The sequence below is a fragment of the Pimephales promelas genome, chromosome 8, assembly GCF_988280905.1.
Source record: "Pimephales promelas chromosome 8, fPimPro1.hap1.1, whole genome shotgun sequence".
NCBI classification, from domain to species: Eukaryota; Metazoa; Chordata; class Actinopteri; order Cypriniformes; family Leuciscidae; genus Pimephales; species Pimephales promelas.
This window is the reverse complement of record NC_142776.1, coordinates 34797725-34819218: the sequence shown is the minus strand read 5'-3', so window position 1 is coordinate 34819218 and position 21494 is coordinate 34797725. Positions and strand designations below refer to the sequence as shown.

Genomic DNA, 21494 nt, shown 5'->3' with positions numbered 1-21494 from the left:
CCACTGGCAAGTCTCTGATACTGGTTGTTTTAGTACCCAATATTGTTTTAGGATCTCATATACAGCAGAGGATAGTTGTAATGCTTAGTTTTAGTATTTGTTTGTTCAAAATTCTTGCAATTTTGATTATTATAAAAGTGATTATTCTAAAACTCTTTGACAACATCTAAAGAGCAGGTTAGCCAAACAATGCTGGCTTGGTTTGTTTGTGACAACGACTCTGTCACTGTCAATCTCACTAACCACATGGCAACTTACCTGAAATATTGGAGATGAAATATTGATTACAGTTGGATTGTACAGAAATATTTGACTGCAAACGGCAACAATTGACCAGTATTTCAGAAAACCATGCCATGATAATATTTCATGTTCACTGTCACAAACAAAATTATATGTCAAACAAATGACGTTTTTCTGTCAACTTCTATCATCATCAGAACTGTTTTTAACATTGATAAAAAAAGTCAAATCAGCATATTAGAATGATTTCTGAAGGATCATGTGACACTCAAGACTGGATTAATGACATAAGTCACATTTAAAAGAATATTTAAATCATATTTCACAATATTACTGTTTTAACTGCAGCCTTGATGAGCACAAGAGACTAAAAAATATTACCAACCCAAAAACGTTTGAAATCTTGTGTATTACATCAACATGGCTGTTGGTATGAAACTAGCAAACGAGGAAAAATATCTCTTCTGATAATTGTTCTGGTATATTGTCAAATTTATCTCTGTTCCTTCCTGTTTCTCCCCACAGATCCAGTCAACGGTCCCCAGAACGTGAACGTTGTGGACATCCGTGCCCGTCAGCTGACCCTGCAGTGGGAGACCTTTGGATATGCGGTGACACGCTGCCACAGTTTTAACCTGACCGTCCAGTACCAGTATGTGTTCAACCAGCAGGAGTTTGCCGCTGAGGAGCTGATACCGACCTCCTCTCATTACACTCTGAGGGGACTCAGGCCTTTCGTGACGGTCAGACTGCGGCTGGTGCTGGCCAACCCTGAGGGCAGCAAGGAGAGCGAGGAGATCGTCAAACAGACGGAGGAAGACGGTGAGCTTGATGGTGGAATAAGAGAGGGGGGTCAGACCCACCAAACCCTTCACAATTTGCACCATGACCTTTCCAGTATGTAATGAGATTACTTACTTGCTAATTACTGTGTCTGAACAGTAATCACATTACTGATGATCACTTATGAGTTCATTTGTGAAACCATCACCCTTAAGCAGATGGACAACACAAAATGCCAAATTTCCCATCCGGTTGTAAATTGAATAGATTATTGCAGTTTTGATGTGTTTACGTCTGAACCTGATTTAACTAAATGTTAAGAAAAAGTGATATATTTTATAGTACGCATACAAGTGATTGAATTTAGTGTTGCTGTCAATGCTGTCAATTTTAGCTTGCAGATAAGCAAACAAACATCCAATTTTTTTTTCCTCATCACAAATTAAACAAAATGCGCTAATCATGTTTGCATGGTTCACACGGTTCATTTCATTTAAAATAAGTTTATTTAAACTGACTGAACATTACCATGGTTACTTAACAATAAATATATATAAAAAAGTAGTATTGATTATTTTGAAAGGAAAGAGACCATGGAGTGCAATGAGAAACATGAAAGAAACACAGCTAGTTGGAAATCGATTTGCCAGACACAACAATTATACAGTTTAGTGGTCATTATATTTCATTATTACAGATTCAAGTATTTCAAAGAGTCATGTTCACATTTATTTATATATATGTTTTTTATACTGACAGCTAAACTCTCAAAACAACTATATTTGAAATTGAATAACATGAATAGCATAGCTTTTTAATACAAAAACACTAGTTTAGCCTTGTTAGAAAAAGTCCCTGATGAGAGGCATAATTGTAAGCATTATAATTGCATTGATTGTCTATTTCTCATTGAATTGATGTCTTTTTACTTGTAGGTTGTTTGAGGAACATTTTAAATGGAGGTTTTTTGGGTACTGTTTCTAGGCATTTAATCTCACTAGATATTTGAATAAAACAAGAATAAGTGAATTAACGACTAACCTTCGAAGGAAGAATGGCACTTGTACAGAAAGGCTGGAGGTTAATATTTTTTTTTGTACAGTGAAATGAACACAGATATTACAGGCTAGAACATCATTTCATATAGCCAGTATTTTGCATCAGGGACTCTTCTGTTATAGATAATGTTGACAGTCGTAGCTTTTTGCAAGTTAGTTTCACAACATGCCGTGGCACTTTCCACATCCTTAAATGGGAAAAGTTCAATAATCCCAGCCCAGCCTATTATTTCAATTATCCATGTTTTAATGAATGACTCTTACCTCTGGTTCTTGAGGACTGAAGGGTCTTTTTCAAGTCTTTGTCTTGGAGCGCTCGCATGTTCTTTCTGGCTGAATGCAATTCTGAAGCTTTTCAAAGTGCAGGGATCTTTAGGGAAGTACTCTTCAATAGTGGTCATTTAAAACATCTTACTTTTTTGTGGTGGTCAAAAATAAACGCAGTTTGCCAAACTAAACTTAGATTGCCAAAAGTGATTTAAAAGACGGCAAATTTTGTACTTTGTTTCATTTATAGTCTAAGAGGGTTAACTGTCTTTCGGTGTTTCTTTGTTATAAGAGCATTGGAACATATCGATGTGATAAGAACAAAGAAAACCAAGAGTCCTGTTTTTAGTGACAACAAAAGACTAATCTCACTAGACATTTTTAAATAAAAAAGCAGATTTTTGCCTTTTATTAAACTGTAATCTAATTTTGTAATTAGTGGAGGAGATTCACAATTTCTTCTGGGGTTGTTTAATTGCTTATAAAACTCTATGTGTGTATAAACGGTATACACAGTTTATGTAGAATAATTGGCAACATTTATTCCTAAGAGAATCATTTTTTAAATCTATTTTTTTTTTTTTAGTTTAGTTTAGATTTTGGCTATCGTCAAGTGTGAATAATTTTAAGTTTTAGTTGCCTGTTGTAGTTAGTTTGATTATTCACATACGTGTACATTACCATTCAAAAATACAGTAGAAACATATGTAGAAATATTATTAAACAGTAATATTATAGCAATATTATGAAATAATATTAAATAAACTTTACTCTCGTCTTCAGTGTCACAAAATCCTTCAGAAATCATTCTAATGATCAATAAACATTTATTAATATTATTATTATCATGCTTTTTTGAACATTGGATATGATTTTCATGTTTTAATAATGCATCCTCTCAGATCTCAGGTGTATATCTCACTGTGAAAGAGTTTGTAAGATTGATTGTCTGCATTGTGTATTTGGGAATCACTAGAAGTCAGATCCACTCAGAGAAGTAAATGGAAACAGAATTGTTAGACCACAGCACTGCCCCGCTCTTCCTAAAGAAAGCAACAAATATGAAACAAAGATGATGAAAGCCATCCTCCTTTAATCCATCTGTTCCATTGATGTGTTGCAGTTAAAAGGAAATCCCAAACGTGGAGTATGTTAAAGCTTCACAGTCTGTGAAAAGACACAATGTCTCTCAGGCGGAGGGAAGGTTTGCTTGCAGCGCTTAATTTGAAAATTTCCCAGAGGGAAGCGCTCAGCCTCCATTTACAGTTAATTTCTCCCAGCTTGTTTTTAATGCTGTGCCATAAAACCATGTGAAATAAAGCCTGTTGTCAGGCCTCAGATTATTAGGTTATTGCGTATGATTCAAGCTCGTCTCATGTTCTTTCAGATTTTCATTTTCATGAGTCTGTTTTGATATGGATAGAACTCTTTTGGTTATTCAGCATTGCCTCTTGTCTGCCGCACTGATGTTTTTCCTTTTTTATGTGTTTTTGCATATGAAAACCTATAATTGCTGTCCTTTGTGTTAGCAAATTGACGGACAGCTGCGACATATCAATAGTGAAGCTGTTCTGTCTCTCTGTGCAACCTTATATGGTGATAATTGAAGGAGGGTGAAATTAACATGAGGACGGCAGACAATTTTCACCTTATAAGGTCAACAACAACGCCGAACCATGTACGTAAACAAGCATAAACAGGAAAAGAGATGAACATAATCAGTGAGATTCAGAAACAAAATGGAACGTGGGACAATTACGCAACCTTTTAAAAGGTATTCGTATCTTGAGAGGGGCAAAATGGTTTCTTGCACCTCAAACTTATAATGAAGCATCACTCATGGTCTCCCCACGGCAAGCTAATCAGCTGGATTAATATGTGAAGTAGCATTCCAGGCACTGGCATGGTTATATAGTGGAAAAGACAGTGGACGGACGACTGGATCTAATTATATTTCATTGTAACAATGATTTAATATGCTTTTTGGCTAGTGCCCAATCAAGCTATTTGAAGAATTGTTGGAAATATAATTTAACTGGCCTCACTTTGCAGTACAATATGTGACATCAGCACCTCAGCGAGAGAGTGTTTTTCACCTTTTCTTTGATTAGCTCAATTCTTTTCCCATTGAAGGATAAATGCCAGTGACTATTCAGCTTGTAATAGCTATTGAGGGCAAATATCTCAACCTCGCTACCTTTTTTAAGAGTAACTTAGTCATGATAGAATGAGACAGATACAATTATATGAGGTAAATGAGGTTCAGTGAGGTAAATAGAAACTTGCAGTTTTTTGGCATAAGTGGGATTTCAATTGACACATTATCTGCATTCACTCTAATTTGTATTATAGTCATTTTTATAGTGCAACATAATGTTCTCAGGTGATTAGTTCTCTGCTAATAAAACAAACCACTGCACTTTAGTTAAAGGAGTAGTTCACTTTAAAAAAAAACAAAACAAAAAAAACAACTTTTGCTGATAATTTACTCACCCCAATGTCATCCAAGATGTCCACATCTTTCTTTCTTCAGTCGAAAAGAAATGAAGGTTTTTAATGAAAACATTCCAGAATTTTCTCCATATCAGTGGGAACCAAATGGTTCAAGGTCCAAAAGACAGTTTCAGTGCAAACTGTTCAAAGGGCTTTAAACGATTCCAGACGATGAATAAGGGTCTTATCAAGCGAAACGATCGCTCATTTAAAAGCATTTAAGAGCAAGACGAGCATTTGAGCTTATAAAACTTAAACTTTGTAATTTTTTAATTTTTTAAATGAGCGATCGTTTCGCTTGATAAGAACCTTATTCTTTATCTGGAGTCGTTTAAAGCCCTTTGAACAGTTTGCAGTTTGCACTGAAAGTGTCTTTTGGACCTTGAACTGTTTGGTTCCCATTGAAGTCCATTATATGGAGAAATATCCTGGAAAACCTCAATTGTTTTCGACTAAAGAAAGAATGACATGGACATCTTGGATGACATAGGGGTGAGTAAATTATCCGCAAAAGTTTTTTTTTTATTTATTTTTTTTTAAAGTAAACTACTCCTTTAATTCATTCAATACTAAAACTCATATGCACTTTAAATTGTTGTTCAGCAACTTTTGGATAAAAATGCATAATTTGGATAAATGCATATTGCATAAATCATAATTTTGTGGAATGATTTTTATGTTTTAAGATTGCATCCAAAGCATTTGTATTTTAAGTCTTTTCCCACTGAAGAATAAATGCCAAAGACTATTCGGCTTTTAATTATGATTAGGGGGTCGAAGAAACTTTGTCTTTTGTGAAATTAAAAAGATTTCCAAAATAAAAGTACAACTAGATTAGCTTTTCCTCGAGGAAATAGCAGTGCTTGCTGAGTGCCAAAGGTTTAGGCTTTTGTGTTTCCGTGTATATGAAACGCTGCATGAACAATAGATGTTTAAGTTCTTTTCTTTGCCGCTCAAGATGACCGCCAGCTAATCCGTTTGTGCCCGAGGCGCCTCTCCCGTTCGCGCCGTTGCGGATCTCTTTAATCTGCCCTCCCAATTAGCCACGACTAAGTGCAAAGCAAACAACAGCGCTATAGGGCTGCTAAGTTGGACTAAACGGCCTTTTAGCTAAGTCATTAGCTCTTTTTCACACACCGTCAGGAACAGTCTGACTCAGTGTGTTAACAGTCAACTTAAAGACACTAACCAAGACAACTAGCCTCAAGTTAACATGATATGCATGGGCTATTGTCAAACTGGCACAAATTAGCACATTTGCATGTTGAATTATAAAATTGTCTAGTCATAGCATCTCGGAAAATGCTCTGCTGGCATATGAGAGCAGGATGAAGCTGTGTGTGGATGATGACATCCTGAAAACAGGTTTTTAGGGTGTTAATGATGTTCTAGCAAGAATATATTTGGAATGCTTGCAATGTGTGCCAGAGGGGACGTGTGCACAAAATATGCAAATAGACGCGCAGTGGTACTCGTAGCACTTGTTAACACCTCTCGGTACTGAAGGGTAGCAAAGCTGTTACAATTCTCACTTCGAATATTGCGGCTGAGGTGTGTTTGACATAGTTTTACTTCTATAGTCAGCCAATCTCTGCTCGCCTCTCTTTACGTTTTACCCAGCAACTGAAGCCATTTCTGTCACCCTACGTCACCTCTGTTCTCAAAACAATAAGTGTTGATGTAATGGTAAAGTGTTTGAATTATAGATACAGTACTGTTGACTAAACATTTGTAAATGTAACCTAGAATGCTAAATTGAATGTGTGTTTGTGTGTCTACACTAGTTCCTGGCCCCATTCCTATGGAGTCCATTCAGACAGGCCCATACGAGGAGAAAATCTTCATGCAGTGGAAGGCCCCGAATGAAACTAATGGAGTCATTACTCTCTACGAGGTGAGGAAATGTTAAACATATATATTTTATATTATTTTATTTGCTTCTATTCAGCATAGGTGAAGGTTTTGAGCGACTTGAATGTTTTGGGTTTTTTTTTTGCATATTGACACAATCTTGTACAACTTGTACTAATAGAGGTTTTTACACCCCCTAAAAAACGCTGGGTTGTTTGAACCCAAATTTGGGTAAAATATGGATATACCCAGATTAAATGCAATTAAAAAATTTACAGTTGAAAGTTGAAGTTGGGTTGAAGTTTGAAATACATTTTTGGGTTTGTCCATATTTTACCCAAATTTGGGTTCAAACAACCCAGCATTGTTTAGAGTGTATGTAAGGTAGGCTATTCAGTTATTCAATAACTGAGGTTACGTACCTGGCTCAAGGGAACAATGGTTATTGTTAACATAGTTAAAAAATACTGATTGTTTGAACCCAAATTTGGGTCAAATATGGACAAATCCAAATGTTGGGTTCAGCTTCAACTTTCACTTTCAACTGTAAATTTGTTTAATTGGATTTTTAACCCAACATTTGGGTTTGTCCAAATTTGACCCAAATTTAGGTTGAAACAACCCAGCGTTTTTTAGAGTGTATCTTCATTTGTATATTTCTGTGGTAAAATCAGGTAGCGGTATACATTTTGGTAGAAGTTATTTTCTGTTGAGAAATGAAGTCACTGCATGACAAAAACAAATTATGGCCAGATTGTGCTTTAATGTGTGTGTGTGTGTGTGTGTTTGAGTGGGCTGGAGGCACAAAAGAGCTTCACAATCTCTTTGATTTGATGAGGAAGAGAAACCACATGCGAGACATTGCGCATATTCTGGTACATCATTAAAATGGGGTTACTGCATGTGCCATCTTGGTGATAAGAAGATTGACAGAATTTACTAAATGTATCGAGCGGACACAATGCAGTCCCATTTGGCCGGATAATTGCTATAATAGCCCTCATTGATTTAATTAGAAGCGTCCAATAGAATTATCCTGGAGATCTGAGCAGCCGTATGCCTCCTCTCCTCGCTTTTAGTGATTCAGACAAATTAGACTTAGGACAAAGAGCTCAGAGGCAGGAAAGGGAAGGTGCGGAGATGAATGCAGCGGAAGGGTCACAGAAAAAAAAAAAACCTGTTTGTAGCAAGCAAGTTTCTTGCTTCACAGCTTTAGAAAAGTTTGGACCAGCAAGGAAGGAAATAAAATAGAGGTGGAAAAAATAGCAATAAAAACAGTAAAAATGTAGTGTTTTTTTTTTTTTTTTTTTGATAGTGTGAAAGATTATTTGCATTATGCTGTATATGGTACCCTTAATATTTAAAACATTCTTCATACAGCATCACAAATGCATTATATAGTCAACCATATGAATATGTATTGCTTTAATTACTGTGTTATGTTATTATAAATGTATAAAAATACTGTTTATGCATAAAGCATATTCAAAACAACATATATAAATACAGTATATAAATACAGTATATATATATATATATATATATATATATATATATATATATATACTATACTATATATGCAGTATACATATAGGCAGTTTATGTGGGTGCACTGTGTATAATTTAAGAAAAAAATATTATTTATATATAAAATATTAATATTTTTATATAATATAAATTATATATAAATCTATATACAGTATATACATGGAAATATTTCTTAAATATATATAAGCATGTGTGTATATTTATATATATAAAATAATTATACACAGTGCACCCACACCCACACAACTTTTATTTTGGACGTGATTAATCACGATTAATCATTTGACAGCCTTAATATATAAATATATATATACTAGGGCTGTCAATTAAACGCGTTATTAACAGCGTTAATGCAACCCCATCTTAACGGCGTATTTTTTTTTTTATTACGCGTTTTTTTTCTGGCCTAGCAAACTTTGTTAGTTAGTTTTGTTGCTTCGTCGACCAAAGCGCAAGCGGATCTAGGTAGACTGGAAACAAAACAACAGGAACGACGGCGCACACACTTGCATGTTTGGGCTTGCGAGCCGGCCAAATACTTGGTTAACGTTACGTTTTGAGTGTATGACGAGCACGTGACGACCTATAAGATTCTGAATGGAAAGTTTACTTATAAAAAGTTGCCAAATGGTTCCATTGACAAGACCAAAGTGATCTGTGTTTTGTCGTTGTGAACTGAGCAATCATCATCGCAGCACGTCCAGTCTGAAACACCACTTGATGGCCAAGCACACACAAACACAGAGAATTCTCCGCCTCCTCGTCAATATCAGGCCTCGTCAGTATTTCTTTCAACCTTTTATTGATGGACCGTGTTACATTGTGTGAGAGATCATTTGCTCCAAGAAAGAGAATGTTGTTTCCAAGAAAAAATAGATAAAAATGTGCGCTTAATGCGAGTTATCTATGACATTAACGTGATTAATCGCGATTAAATATTTGAATCGTTTGAGAGCACCAACACACACACACATATACATATATATATATATATATATATATATATATACATTTTTATGTTATAGATAGATACGTTTCAGATCAGTTTCTTAGATGTGTCCTGCATCAAAATCCATACTTTTGATAACCCCCCCCCCTCTCACTGTATGATTCCTCTCCCTTCATTTCTCTGCACAACATCCTCCTTATCAAACCATCAAAGCCTTTCAGAAATTAATTGCTTTGCTGACAAAATAAGAGTGTGCATATGAAAGACGCAGGGAAAGTAAGACAGAGAAGATGCTCATCAGCTCCTTTATCAACACTGAGTTGTGTAAAAGGAAGGTGTCTTTTGTGCTCCTGCTTCTTTTATTTTTCTTTATCTTCATGCAAATGAGGAAGAGTAAATAGCAGAACATTTCTACACACGCCAGGTTTTTAAATCTTGATCTTGGTTTTGTTTAACTTGTGTGACATGTTGTGAGTTTGCGATGACGTGATGTCTCTCCCCCTCGTCTGTGTCTCGTATACGGGTTCTGATGGCTTCCTTTGTGGAGTTACATGGAAACAAACCACCCACTTTGTTTACAGAGAGAACATGTCTGATGGGGTTTTCTTTGTGGAAGTGATGGACAGGGATATTGGCACTCTCTGCGGCTACTGTTATTTATGTAGAAACAGAAAAAATACTACGTTTTATCTTGATATCTATCATACCCTGTTTTTTGCACCATTGTTGTATAGTTTAACATCGTATTTTAAGTGACCCTGCACTAACAAAAATGTATCCATGTATCAAAAAAGCATCATGCACATTTTATGGATTCTGAATATTCACCAACAAAAATGTAACGAAATGTACCATGGTATTATAGCATGGCTTTTTGCACTACTTACAAAAAAGTACCACAGTACTATCATGGTAGTTTAGACACCATGACATTCTTAAACAGCAGTAAGAATACTATGCAATCATGATCATGGATTTACCATGGTATCATGACCCTTACAAAGAAGTACATTTATGGTATCTGATGGTAATACTGTGGCACTTTGAAATATACAACATTACTGAAATTAATGTACCATGTTTTTTCAAATGGTACATGGCACTTTATAGGGTCAGCAAAACAAGGTAATGCTTTTATTCTGCAAGGATGTGACAGTAAAGACATTTATAATGTTACAAAGATTTTTTATTTCATGAAAATGCTGTTGAATTTTAAAAAATATAAAAATTATAATTCAGTGCCATGCCATTATTATTTGACATCGATATACCACCATAGTGGTTTTTTGAAAGTAAAAATCTCTTCTTTCTTTTTCTCTAAATAATTCAAAGTAAAGAGCTGTCGTTGGGTGTGCTGATGTCGTGGGGAAAGTTTTCACCTCTAAGGAAGACAAACAGCCTGTCCTGCCCTTGCGGGATCGAGGAAATCCAGTGCACATCCACCCCCCCCCCCTCACACCATGGTGTTGTTTTCATTTCCATCAATAAATGGTTAAGGTGCAAGCACTCGAGTTAAGAGAAGCAGTAACCCCTAGCTCTCTAAACCCGGCTAATGGGCTCACGGTCCTGCCTGTGTGGTTTAGAGACAGCTGGAGGAAGGTCTAAATCTGGGTTAATGTTGAGAGCGCGTTTTTTATTTTCCAGTTGTCGTGTGTCATGAGACAGTGAGATTTAAGTGCTCTTGTTTTGTCCAACACAGCACTCATTAGTGTATCATTGCTAGTAGTCGGCAGGGAGGAAGGACGTGTCTGTAGTCACTGGGTTTGTCAGGTTTATGGCGTCTTTGGGGACATATTTAATTTTTTTTTGCAGAAATCCCACTTTATTTGTGTATGAAATTTTCATAGGATGTGGAATTTATTAGGTAGATATGGAAATCCTCTACATTTTGAACTGGAACTCTATTCCTCCATGACTGTTACTACTATTAGTATTTGTATTCATATTTTCTTTTGCAATATTATTTTCTAAACCAAATTTTGTGTAACCTAGTTTCTTTCTGGCATCCCAAACCCTCAAAACTCACTCTCAAACTTACAAAATACTAAATATTCTGTTCTCAGCATGTCTGTTTACCAATTGTAAATCTCAAGAGATGACTACTGTAGCTCCTGCCGAGGAATTACTAACCAATCCAGCATCGATTTATAGTTTTACATTTCACGTTTTTGCTTGTATATACCCTTGAAAACAGTTGTCTTGGATTTGAAGTTCTTGCAAACTTTTCTGAAGGGTTGAATGTCAATACAGGATGCATTTTAGATGTTTAATTGCTATGACGTTCATTGATGATGTACTTCTCTGTGGCAGATGCAAGTAAATGCGGTTGAAAGTTAGTCTTGGTGCCCTTTTTGTTACTGTAGTGTTATTTTTTTACATGACAAAAGGGATACTGTATGACTGTAATACTGTAATAAACACAAAACAAATAATGGATATAAATCTCAACTTTTAATTAGACTTTAGTAATTATTTATTGAGCTTTGCATTATGCATTTAGCCAAAACAAGGTACCATAAGAGGCAGCGCAAGTGCACATGCCTTAAAATTCAGCTCACTATGTTTTGGAATAGCTTTCTCTTCCCCCTCTTATTGCTGAAGCAAAGTATCCATAATATCTCCCACAAACAGGGCTGCTTTCTTCGCATTCCCATCTCCACTGCCATACTGAACTGGGAAATGAACCCTTTTCAAATCAGCTGTGGTCAATTAAACTCAAGCGGCTCTTTTAACCGAGAGCCACGGTGCGTTCAGTAGTGCATTAGGCCACTTTTAGCAGCCTGTCGCGTGGCATCAAATGCCCCCTGGCCAACACTTCCTGTCTCCCCTGACAACAGAGTCTGAAAAGAGAGAGGGAGGACAGACGAGAGCAAGAGATAGATTCCCCCCATCCTCGCCTATTCATTTCATACTTTCAGTCTTCAACAGGATTGATCATCCCTTGTGATTTTTTCCCCCATCAGGACATTTAAGTGATGACAGAGTAATTGGAGGCGTATTGATCTCCATGCTGGCCTTTGAGCTGGTATGGGTTTGTTTTTGTTGTTATTGTTGTTGTTGTTTTTTCCCCTCCATTTAGTGACTGGAATATAATACTAGACAATTTTGTGCAGGACACATTGTTTTAATGACATATAATAAATGAAGTGATCTATCCATCCATCCATCCATCCATCCGACCATCCATCCGTCCATCTATCTATCTATCTATCTATCTATCTATCTATCTATCTATCTATCTATCTATCTATCTATCTATCTATCTATCTATCTATCTATCTATCTATCTATCTATCTATCTATCTATCTATCTATCTATCTGTCTGTCTGTCTGTCTGTCTGTCTGTCTGTCTGTCTGTCTGTCTGTCTGTCTGTCTGTCTGTCTGTCTGTCTGTCTGTCTGTCTGTCTGTCTGTCTGTCTGTCTGTCTGTCTGTCTGTCTGTCTGTCTGTCTATCCATCCATCCATCCATCTATCCATCCATCTATCCATCCATCTATCTGTCCGACCATCCATCTGTCTATCTATCTGTCTATCTGTCTATCTATCTATCTATCTATCTATCTATCTATCTATCTATCTATCTATCTATCTATCTATCTATCTATCTATCTATCTATCTATCTATCTATCTATCTATCTATCTATCTATCTATCTATCTATCTATCTATCCATCTATCCATCTATCCATCTATCCATCTATCTATCCATCTATCCATCTATCCATCCATCTATCCGTCCGTCCATCCATCCATCCATCCATCCATCCATCCATCCATCCATCCATCCATCCATCTATCTGTCCGACCATCCATCCATCTGACCATCCATCCGTCTATCTGTCTATCTATCTATCCATCCATCCGTCCGTCCGTCCGTCCGTCCGTCTATCTGACTATCCATCCGTCCGTCCGTCCGTCCGCCTATCTATCTATCTGTCTGTCCGTCCGTCCGTCGGACTCTCCATCCATCCATCCATCCATCCATCCATCTATCTGTCTATCTATCTGACTATCTATCTGACTATCCATCCGTCCGTCCGTCCGTCTGTCTGTCTATCTGTCTATCTATCTGACTATCCGTCCGTCCGTCCGTCCGTCTGTCTGTCTGTCTTTCTATTTATCTATCTGACTGTCTATCTGAGTATATTAACACCAAACAAGGACACAAATTTACACAGATGATATTTTTAAAGTCCCTTTAAAAAGTCCCTAAAAAGCCTCCCATCAATCACTAATGGCCTTTCGTATACAGAAACACCTGTGAAAGTATCTAACAGACTGCTACAACTTTTTTCAAGTGAGATATATATCAAAATTGTTGACTGTGGCAATCAACAGCATGTCATCGATTTTTCAGAGTAGGATAAATTTAAGAGCAAAATTAAGAATGGGGCTATGCCTTTTGTAACGGTGTGAGAGAGAGAAATACCTTTTTGTCCAAACAGGCATGAAGAGGGTTTAAACATTTCAGTTCATCTATAGTAAATTGCCAGCTGTAAAAGCAACATTCAGGCTGTAATTCTCTATTAAGACTGATTCATAATCCATAACATGTAAACTTGTGTTTGGCAGTATATATCATCAGGCTGCTCCGCCACACCTCAGTGGCACTGTGTGATTTACAGACCGAACATTAAACATGATAGCATATTAAATCAAAACTATGCCACTGGAAAGCATAAAAATGTGCCGGTATAAACAATCCTTATGACATGAACAGAAACAACAAGCATGAAAGTTTAAACTGATACTAGTTTGAAAAGGAAAACCTATATTTGGATACTGTTACTGCATGTCTTACATATTTAAAATATACAGGGGTGTTAAGTTCTAAAAATGACCCATCATGTAGATGTCATATTATTTTTAATTAAAAGTCGTCTTATTTTGATGTCTGAAAATTTTCGTCATTGCGTCTCATGTTTGTGTCTGTCTGTATATGTGTGGATTTTCTGGAGTGATATTTGGTTTGAATGTGCAGATTTGCTTCTCCTGACTCTTGTTGCCTGTGGTCAGTGAGCAGTTGTGTGTGTGTGTGTGTGAGAGAGAGAGTGTTTAGAGGGCATTCTGAATCACTCCACTATGCATGAAAAGCTTTTAGGCAGCAGGCCTGCCAGGCACCCAGCTGTCAATTTATTTGATTTGAATTGTGGAATGGAGTTATGAAGTGTGAAACGTCAGGGCTAAAATGTTTTGATTACCCATATACACTGTGACCATCAATTTCCATCAGCCTCCTCTGAGATATGACGTATGCGCGTCTTAGCATGAAAATGGTTATCTGTAACCTAGGTTAGTTATTGTTTTGGGCCGTGTTAATTATTTGCTGGATATTGTTTTCCAACATATACATGTTTGAAGCAGATCCACGTGAAAGTGTTTCTTGTATTTACAGCACTTGTATTTACTGCTCATTGTAAGCAGAATATTGTATTTCTAGTCAATGAAATTCTCTGAAATATTTGGAGAGAAAATAAGCCAATTTATCTGTAAGAGATCCAGCAAAACAAAAGTGTTGACGTTATTAAGAAGAAGAATGCTTAAAGGATAAATTCGCCCAAAGATGAAATCTCTGTTATTTGCTCCAAACCCGTACTGATACAAATGTACAAAAGTAATTTGGGTTTGAAAGGACAGAGTGGTAAACGTCATAATTGTAATGTCGTAGTATAATCCATTTAAATGTCTGCTTTTGTCTCCAATGCATCTCCAAGACTCTTGATGAAGTGATTGTGATAATCGAATGGCATCGTCTCTTTCATTAGATCACCTATAAGGCTCTTGGCTCCCTGGATCCCAGTGCAGATTTGACAACACAACGTGGCCGGGTCTTCAAACTCCAAAATGAGACCCATCATCTCTTCGTTGGGTTATATCCCGGCACCACATACTACTTTACTTTGAAAGCCAGCACGAACAAAGGCTTCGGCCCACCCGTGACCACCCGTATAGCCACCAAGATCGCAGGTGAGTGTTTCAGGCTCAGATTGTTGGGTATTTTCCAACAGTGAAGTGATAATTATACACAATTATAGTAAAACAGACCCTCAGGTTGCATTTTAATTGAGTGACAGACATTTGTTCTTCATGGATATAGAGTATTCACGTCGGACAGAGTGATGATAATGTATGAAATGGTAATGTAGAAACATGAACTGTCGGGGTTAAATGAGCTTAATTTGATTGTTTACATAATTATCCCTTGCATTTCTAAAATTTGCATAATTAGTTTTGTCATTTTGACTTTTTCTTGTATCTTAAAGAAGCTTTGCTGGAGCGAAAATCTCATTAGCGTGTTGTGTTATTGGCATAATATCGTTGGAATACAGTTAATGTAAAGTGAACGGAATAATGAGAACATGAATCGTAAACAACATCCTCCACAAGTTCTGCCCAATTTCTGTGGCCCGCGGCTGTCAGTTCGTTCCGTTTCATAATGACGTGGCATTTGTGAGGCACGCCAGACACCATTTATTAAAACCGTATTGTTCACTGAATCTAAACACTGTATTGAGAGAGTGACATTTTCAGTGTGATTACATAGTAATGACCTCTGAGTCAGGCTTCCAAACGGTATGCTTTAGGAGTAAATACTGTGAAATGAATGTTTTTACAAAAGCATGAATATTAATTATACATAATATTAAAACATAGTGGGTTTGAATGGCAGCTGAGTTCAGGCTTTAAAACAAGCTTGCTGTCGATTGCCTCAGACAACCACTTTGACATATCTCTTAGTTTGTAAAAACAGTCAAGAAGGTGTACAGTTTTACTGTTTTTTTTATGACACTAGGATTATATATATATATATATATATATAGAGAGAGAGAGAGAGAGAGAGAGAGAGAGAGAGAGAGAGAGAGAGAGAGAGAGAGAGAAAGAGAGAGAGAGAGAGAGAGAGAGAGATTTAAAAAAAAAAAATATGAAGGAAGAACAAACACTACACTTGGTTATTGTGTTTGTCTTAAAAAAAAATATATATATATATATATATATAATATTTATTTATTTATTTTTTTTTTTTGAAAAGTTACAGGTACAGCATAGAAACACAAAAATCTCACAGGAAAAAGCACTGACTACGACATAATCAAATATGAATATTTTATTAGTTTTCTCTTATTCTTGCATATGTTGTGCAAAATATGTCTTGCATAATTTCTTTGTTTGACAGCCCGGCCAAAAATCACACAATTTGGCAGGGTTCACTGTGTTATCACATGTAAAGCAATTTATTTCAAGCACAACTATGCAATATGCTTGCGAAACTCGTTTAACATTTTTTTTTAAAATATATATATATTATTACATAATAATTTAGATTAAAATATAAAATTTAAATAAAGTGTGAAGATGTCACATTTCCTAGGCTGGATATCACTTTTGATATTTTACTCAGAAATACACTTACACTCTACACTTACTTCATGCTTGTGTTACATAAACTGAAAAAAGGGCTTTTTGGACAAAAAGTGCTTTATATAAAAGTTTTTAGACATCTGTTTCTCTTCCATTTATCCTTGTCACTTGAGATGAGGTTGTCTGAGCTAGAAAGCATATAAAGAAAGCACATGCTTTCTTTATATCCTTTCTTTCTTTATAGTCCTTGTCCTTTAACACAATTCTGTGTCTGCAGCTCCATCCATGCCTGAATATGAGACCGACTCTCCTCTCAATGAGACGGACACGACAATCACCGTCCTCTTAAAACCCGCCCAATCACGAGGGGCTCCTGTCAGGTGAGTTTGCCTCTCGTCATGCCACTGGCTAGTCCAATGTATTTTGCTTATTTGTTTTACACTGATTGATACTGTATGCAATTACCACATTGTCTTAGAAAGTACTTGTCAAATGGGGTCTCAGGATATGAGTGAATTTAAAATCGCAACATTGCTGTTGGTCCAAACATCAGCCATTCGAGCTGTAGATACTAGTTTTTAAGACAGATGCGAAACACATTAAAAGACAAGAATACACGAAATTGCCCATGATCATCCTCTCCAATCATCGAAGAGGGGTTCAGCACATAGTCTGAATGAAGAAGTGTATTACTGTTGATTCACTCGGGGTTCTGAGGGTTTTTAAATGCAGTCATTCAAATAAGCATCATTTGTATGCTAAGCCTTCAAGGGGATCCTGGTCCATTTGGCTGTGTTTTGGCACACAAACAGAGTCTTTCTCTGTGTGGAAATTCAGTCTGTGAATGTGCAACAGATTTTGGCAAATTCTCGAAATTGCAAGTTGCCACTAACTTGGAAGAACTGCACCCTTGATGTGCAATGGGAGTTCGGCGGACATTTATTTGATTGCATGCACTATTATATTATATTATATTATATTATATTATATTATATTATATTATATTATATTATATTATATTATATTATATTATATTATATTATATTATATTATATTATATTTTTACAATTGTTATTCATTTTTGCATATTTATATTTAATATATATTTAAGGGTGAAACCTAAAAAAGTGATGCATGTTTAATAAGCAAGTGGGGAAATAAATTAGGGGATGTTTTTTCCATTGTTAGTGTACTCTATAAAGCATATGACCCTGGCAATCCATAAGCGTCTTTATGAAAAATCCGCAACTGAAAATTGTTTATAATTACAGAAGCTTTCGACCGGGGTTACAGCAGACACACAACACACGACATTCAGCGTGCACTTAAAGCCATTAGTTTGAAATGGAGATCCTGTGTATTTAAAAGAAAAAAGCAGACAGGCCTCTTTGGTCATGGGAAATTATCCCTTATGAAAGATACCAGATTAGAGGCTAGGATAATTTGCCACGTCTTTTCGGCGAAACATACATTTCCCTAATTGCACATAATTGGGAAGTATGTTCTTGGCGTAAGACCACATAATTGCAAACAAGTACTATTAGCACTGGGAGCTCAAAAAATGTCCTTATCTATTCACCGTGTTCTGAAACACACACGTGCCTCTCTCCAATGCCTCCCCATGATGAGCACTTTCAAAAGCCCCATGCACACCTCCCCTCCAGCTAATTACCGTAGTAGAGATTTCCCTCTGCTGGCACTCTACCGCATCGCCTGCCTCGTAGTTGTCTCTCATGAGGAGAAGCTGTGTATTTTTGGATCTCATGCAGGTTTAAAGAGTTTTTTTTTTTTCCAAAAAGAGTGTTTAATAGAGATGTTTAGCAGCTAGTTGTTAGCGTTAGAGAATTCTTGATGGTTGACAGGGCCTTCTGTGATTCTTAGATGGTTTTAATGGCTTGTTAAATTGCCTCGGGCACAACTGCCTCTCTCTTTTTTGGATGTGCCATCACTAGCTGAAGATATCTCCCAAATCAAGAGGCTGCAAGCATATGCCTAAAGAAATATGAAATCAAAATGTACACTTTTAACTTTTCCTAATGCAATGCTGCTGGTCTTATTCTTACTCTTATTCTTAAGACAAACGGTAGTTTTTATAATTCTCAATGCATTGAATCAAGTCATGTCCTACTGTTTTCTCATTGAATATCTTGTTTCTCATTAAATGGCTTGTGAACAGGTTTCACGTTTTACCTAAAAAAAAAAATTATATTGAGCCTCTTCATTAAAGGAGTAGTTCACTTTAAAAAAAAAAAAACATTTGCTGATAATTTACTCGCACCCGTGTCATCCAAAATGTCCACCTCTTTCTTTCTTCAGTCATAAAGAAATAAAGGTTTTTGGTGAAAACATTCCAGGATTTTCTCCATATAATGGACTTCATTGGGAACCAAACGGTTGAGGGTCCAAATGAGAGTTTCAGTGCAGCTTCAAAGGGCTTCAAACGACAACAGACGATGAATAAGGTGTGAATAATCTAGCGAAGCGATTGGTCATTTAAAAAATAAATTAAAAAGTTTACGTTTTATAAGCACAAATGCTCGCCTTGCTCTGTTCCGCGATGCGCGTCCGTGACTCTCCTGTTCGACATCAACGATCTTTTTTCGAGTCATTTCGTTCGTTGAATTAACCAAATGACTCGAAAAAAGATTTGTTCTTTTTAATGAACGAGTTTGAACAGGAGAGTCACGAACGCGCATCACAGAACAGAGCAAGGCGAGCATTTGAGCTTATGAAACTTAAACTTTTTTATTTGTTTTTGAAATGACCAATCTGTTCGCTAGATAAGACCCTTATTCATCGTCTGGTGTCATTTAAAGCTGCACTAAAACTCTCATTTGGACCTTGAACCGTTTGGTTCCCATTGAAGTCCATTATATGGAGAAAATCCTGGAATGTTTTCATCCAAAAACCGTAATTTCTTTTCTTTTCGACTGAAGAAAGAAAGACCTGGACATCTTGGATGACATAGGGGTGAGTACATTTTCAGCAAAAGTTTTTTTTGTTTTTTTTTTAAAAGTGAACTACTCCTTAAATATTCTTGAGAAACTACAATAATGACATATTAGGTCCTTGTTTTGATATTTAGTTCATTAATGCAACTTATTTTTTTTCTCTAGTGCTTATCAAGTGGTGGTTCAAGAGGAACGGAAGAAGAAAGTTCGCCGAGCCGCTGATGTGTTGGAGTGTTTCTCCATTCCTGTTAGTTTCAGAAATGCCTCCATCTTGGATTCACCTCACTATTTCGCTGCTGAACTTCCCCCTGTTAGCCTCGCTGTGGTACAGCCCTTTACTATAGGAGACAACAAGACTTATAATGGCTACTGGAACGCACCGCTGTCACCAGCCAAAAGCTACAGCATTTACTTTCAGGCCCTGAGCAAAGCCAATGGGGTGAGTGTTTCATTTACTGCTTAATTCATTTACCAGTTCATTGTTCTTGATAAATGTTGACGCTTGAGTATTGATTTGGAAATCTCATGAATCCTGGCTGGGTCATATTTCACCCCAGAATGAAATGATGAATTATATTTTAAAATTGAAACTTCTTTGCAATGTCATTATCCTCATGGCAATCGAGTATATTTCCCACCAGTTCTCATCATGTTAAAAAGTCTAGTTGAACATGACTTCTGCTGTATATCCTCCAAAATTGCAAGACTATCATAGAAACGGGAGATATTTGAATAATATTTATACATGTATTTCACACATTAGCATTTAGCAGGCATAATGCGCTCTGTAAAGGCTCTGCTTGGGCCTGCTGAGTGGCACTGCGTTTTGAAGTATGTGGTTCCCGATTTGATTGGATTTGATTCAATTCGATCCCTCAGTCTCAGGCGGCTGGAGAAAAGCACTCAAAAACAACCTCAGACCGTGACCCAGATAATTTGATTGGAGATTCATGCATAAAATATGGATTTAGGTTGGTAGTTCAGATTTGTTTTCAACTTACCTTGTTCCAAGTGTGTTCGAGAAACGCTCGGTGTAAATGTGTGTCGTTTAGGGTGACCAGATGAGATTGGCTGAAATTCAGGACGAGGGGGAGGGGAGATTGTATGTAGGCCTACTATGATCTTAGATATTGATATCTGATATTAGACTACATAGCCTATAATAAAAGATAAAATTTGAAAATAATTTTTATATATTTTAAATATATACTTCCCCACCCACTCCTCCTGGTACCTGCAGATATGTTTTTGCTTTTTAGCGGCGTGTTAGGGTTCACACCAGCCATGTCAACAAAACGTATGAATTAAAATTAATGCATAGCTATCTAAATTCGCGCCTACGGTATCTTTGTAGAACTGCAAAAAAAAAAAAGAAACGGCAGCCAATGAGCAGCCGGCGGACGACTCAAGCTCCACGGACAGTTATTAATGTTTTATACTCAAGATTTTGCTTTGGTGTGTAAATTTCAGGACAATTGGGGCAAGATTCGGGATATCAGGACAACGGCTTAGATTTTGGGACTGGTCACCCTATTGCCATTGTTTTTTTTTATTTTTTCTCTATTCCACGGCGCAATTCAGTGGTTGGATTACCTGTCATATTGCTAGCTATTCAAACCGGCTTGATCTAGCAGTTGTCATTAGTAGATTCATTTATTGACTTGATGCATTTGGTGCATAAATGATATTTACGCATAAAAATAGAAAACAATATCTCTGCTTTTTCTAAATTTTTTGGGACAATAAAGCATCACATGATAATGTGATTACACTGGATAACAAAATATCCCACCAAGTGCATGTTTCAAGTCTTCTATTAAACTGTAAAAAATAAAGCTGTAAATATCCAAAGATTATCGGAGTATGTTCTGAAAGAAAACACTATATATATATATATATATATATGTAAACATTCAGAGATGTTTAAGTGTCCACATACATGTAGGGGCCACTGTAAAAGTTACTTCACAAAACCAGAAGATCATTTCCA

The 21494-nt window shown here is 36.5% G+C and overlaps 1 protein-coding gene across 10 annotated transcripts in view; it reads left to right on the top strand.

Moving 5' to 3' along the window:
* ptprt (protein tyrosine phosphatase receptor type T) overlaps positions 1-21494 on the top strand; it is a 259071-nt gene that overhangs the window by 138144 nt on the left and 99433 nt on the right. For all 10 annotated transcript variants that reach the window (XM_089134443.1, XM_089134444.1, XM_089134449.1 and 7 more), the window contains 5 exons: positions 769-1065; positions 6629-6738; positions 14960-15161; positions 16831-16933; positions 19670-19943. In XM_089134443.1, the coding sequence (XP_088990569.1) occupies positions 769-1065; positions 6629-6738; positions 14960-15161; positions 16831-16933; positions 19670-19943 (986 nt within the window). The remainder of the gene's footprint in view (positions 1-768; positions 1066-6628; positions 6739-14959; positions 15162-16830; positions 16934-19669; positions 19944-21494) is intronic.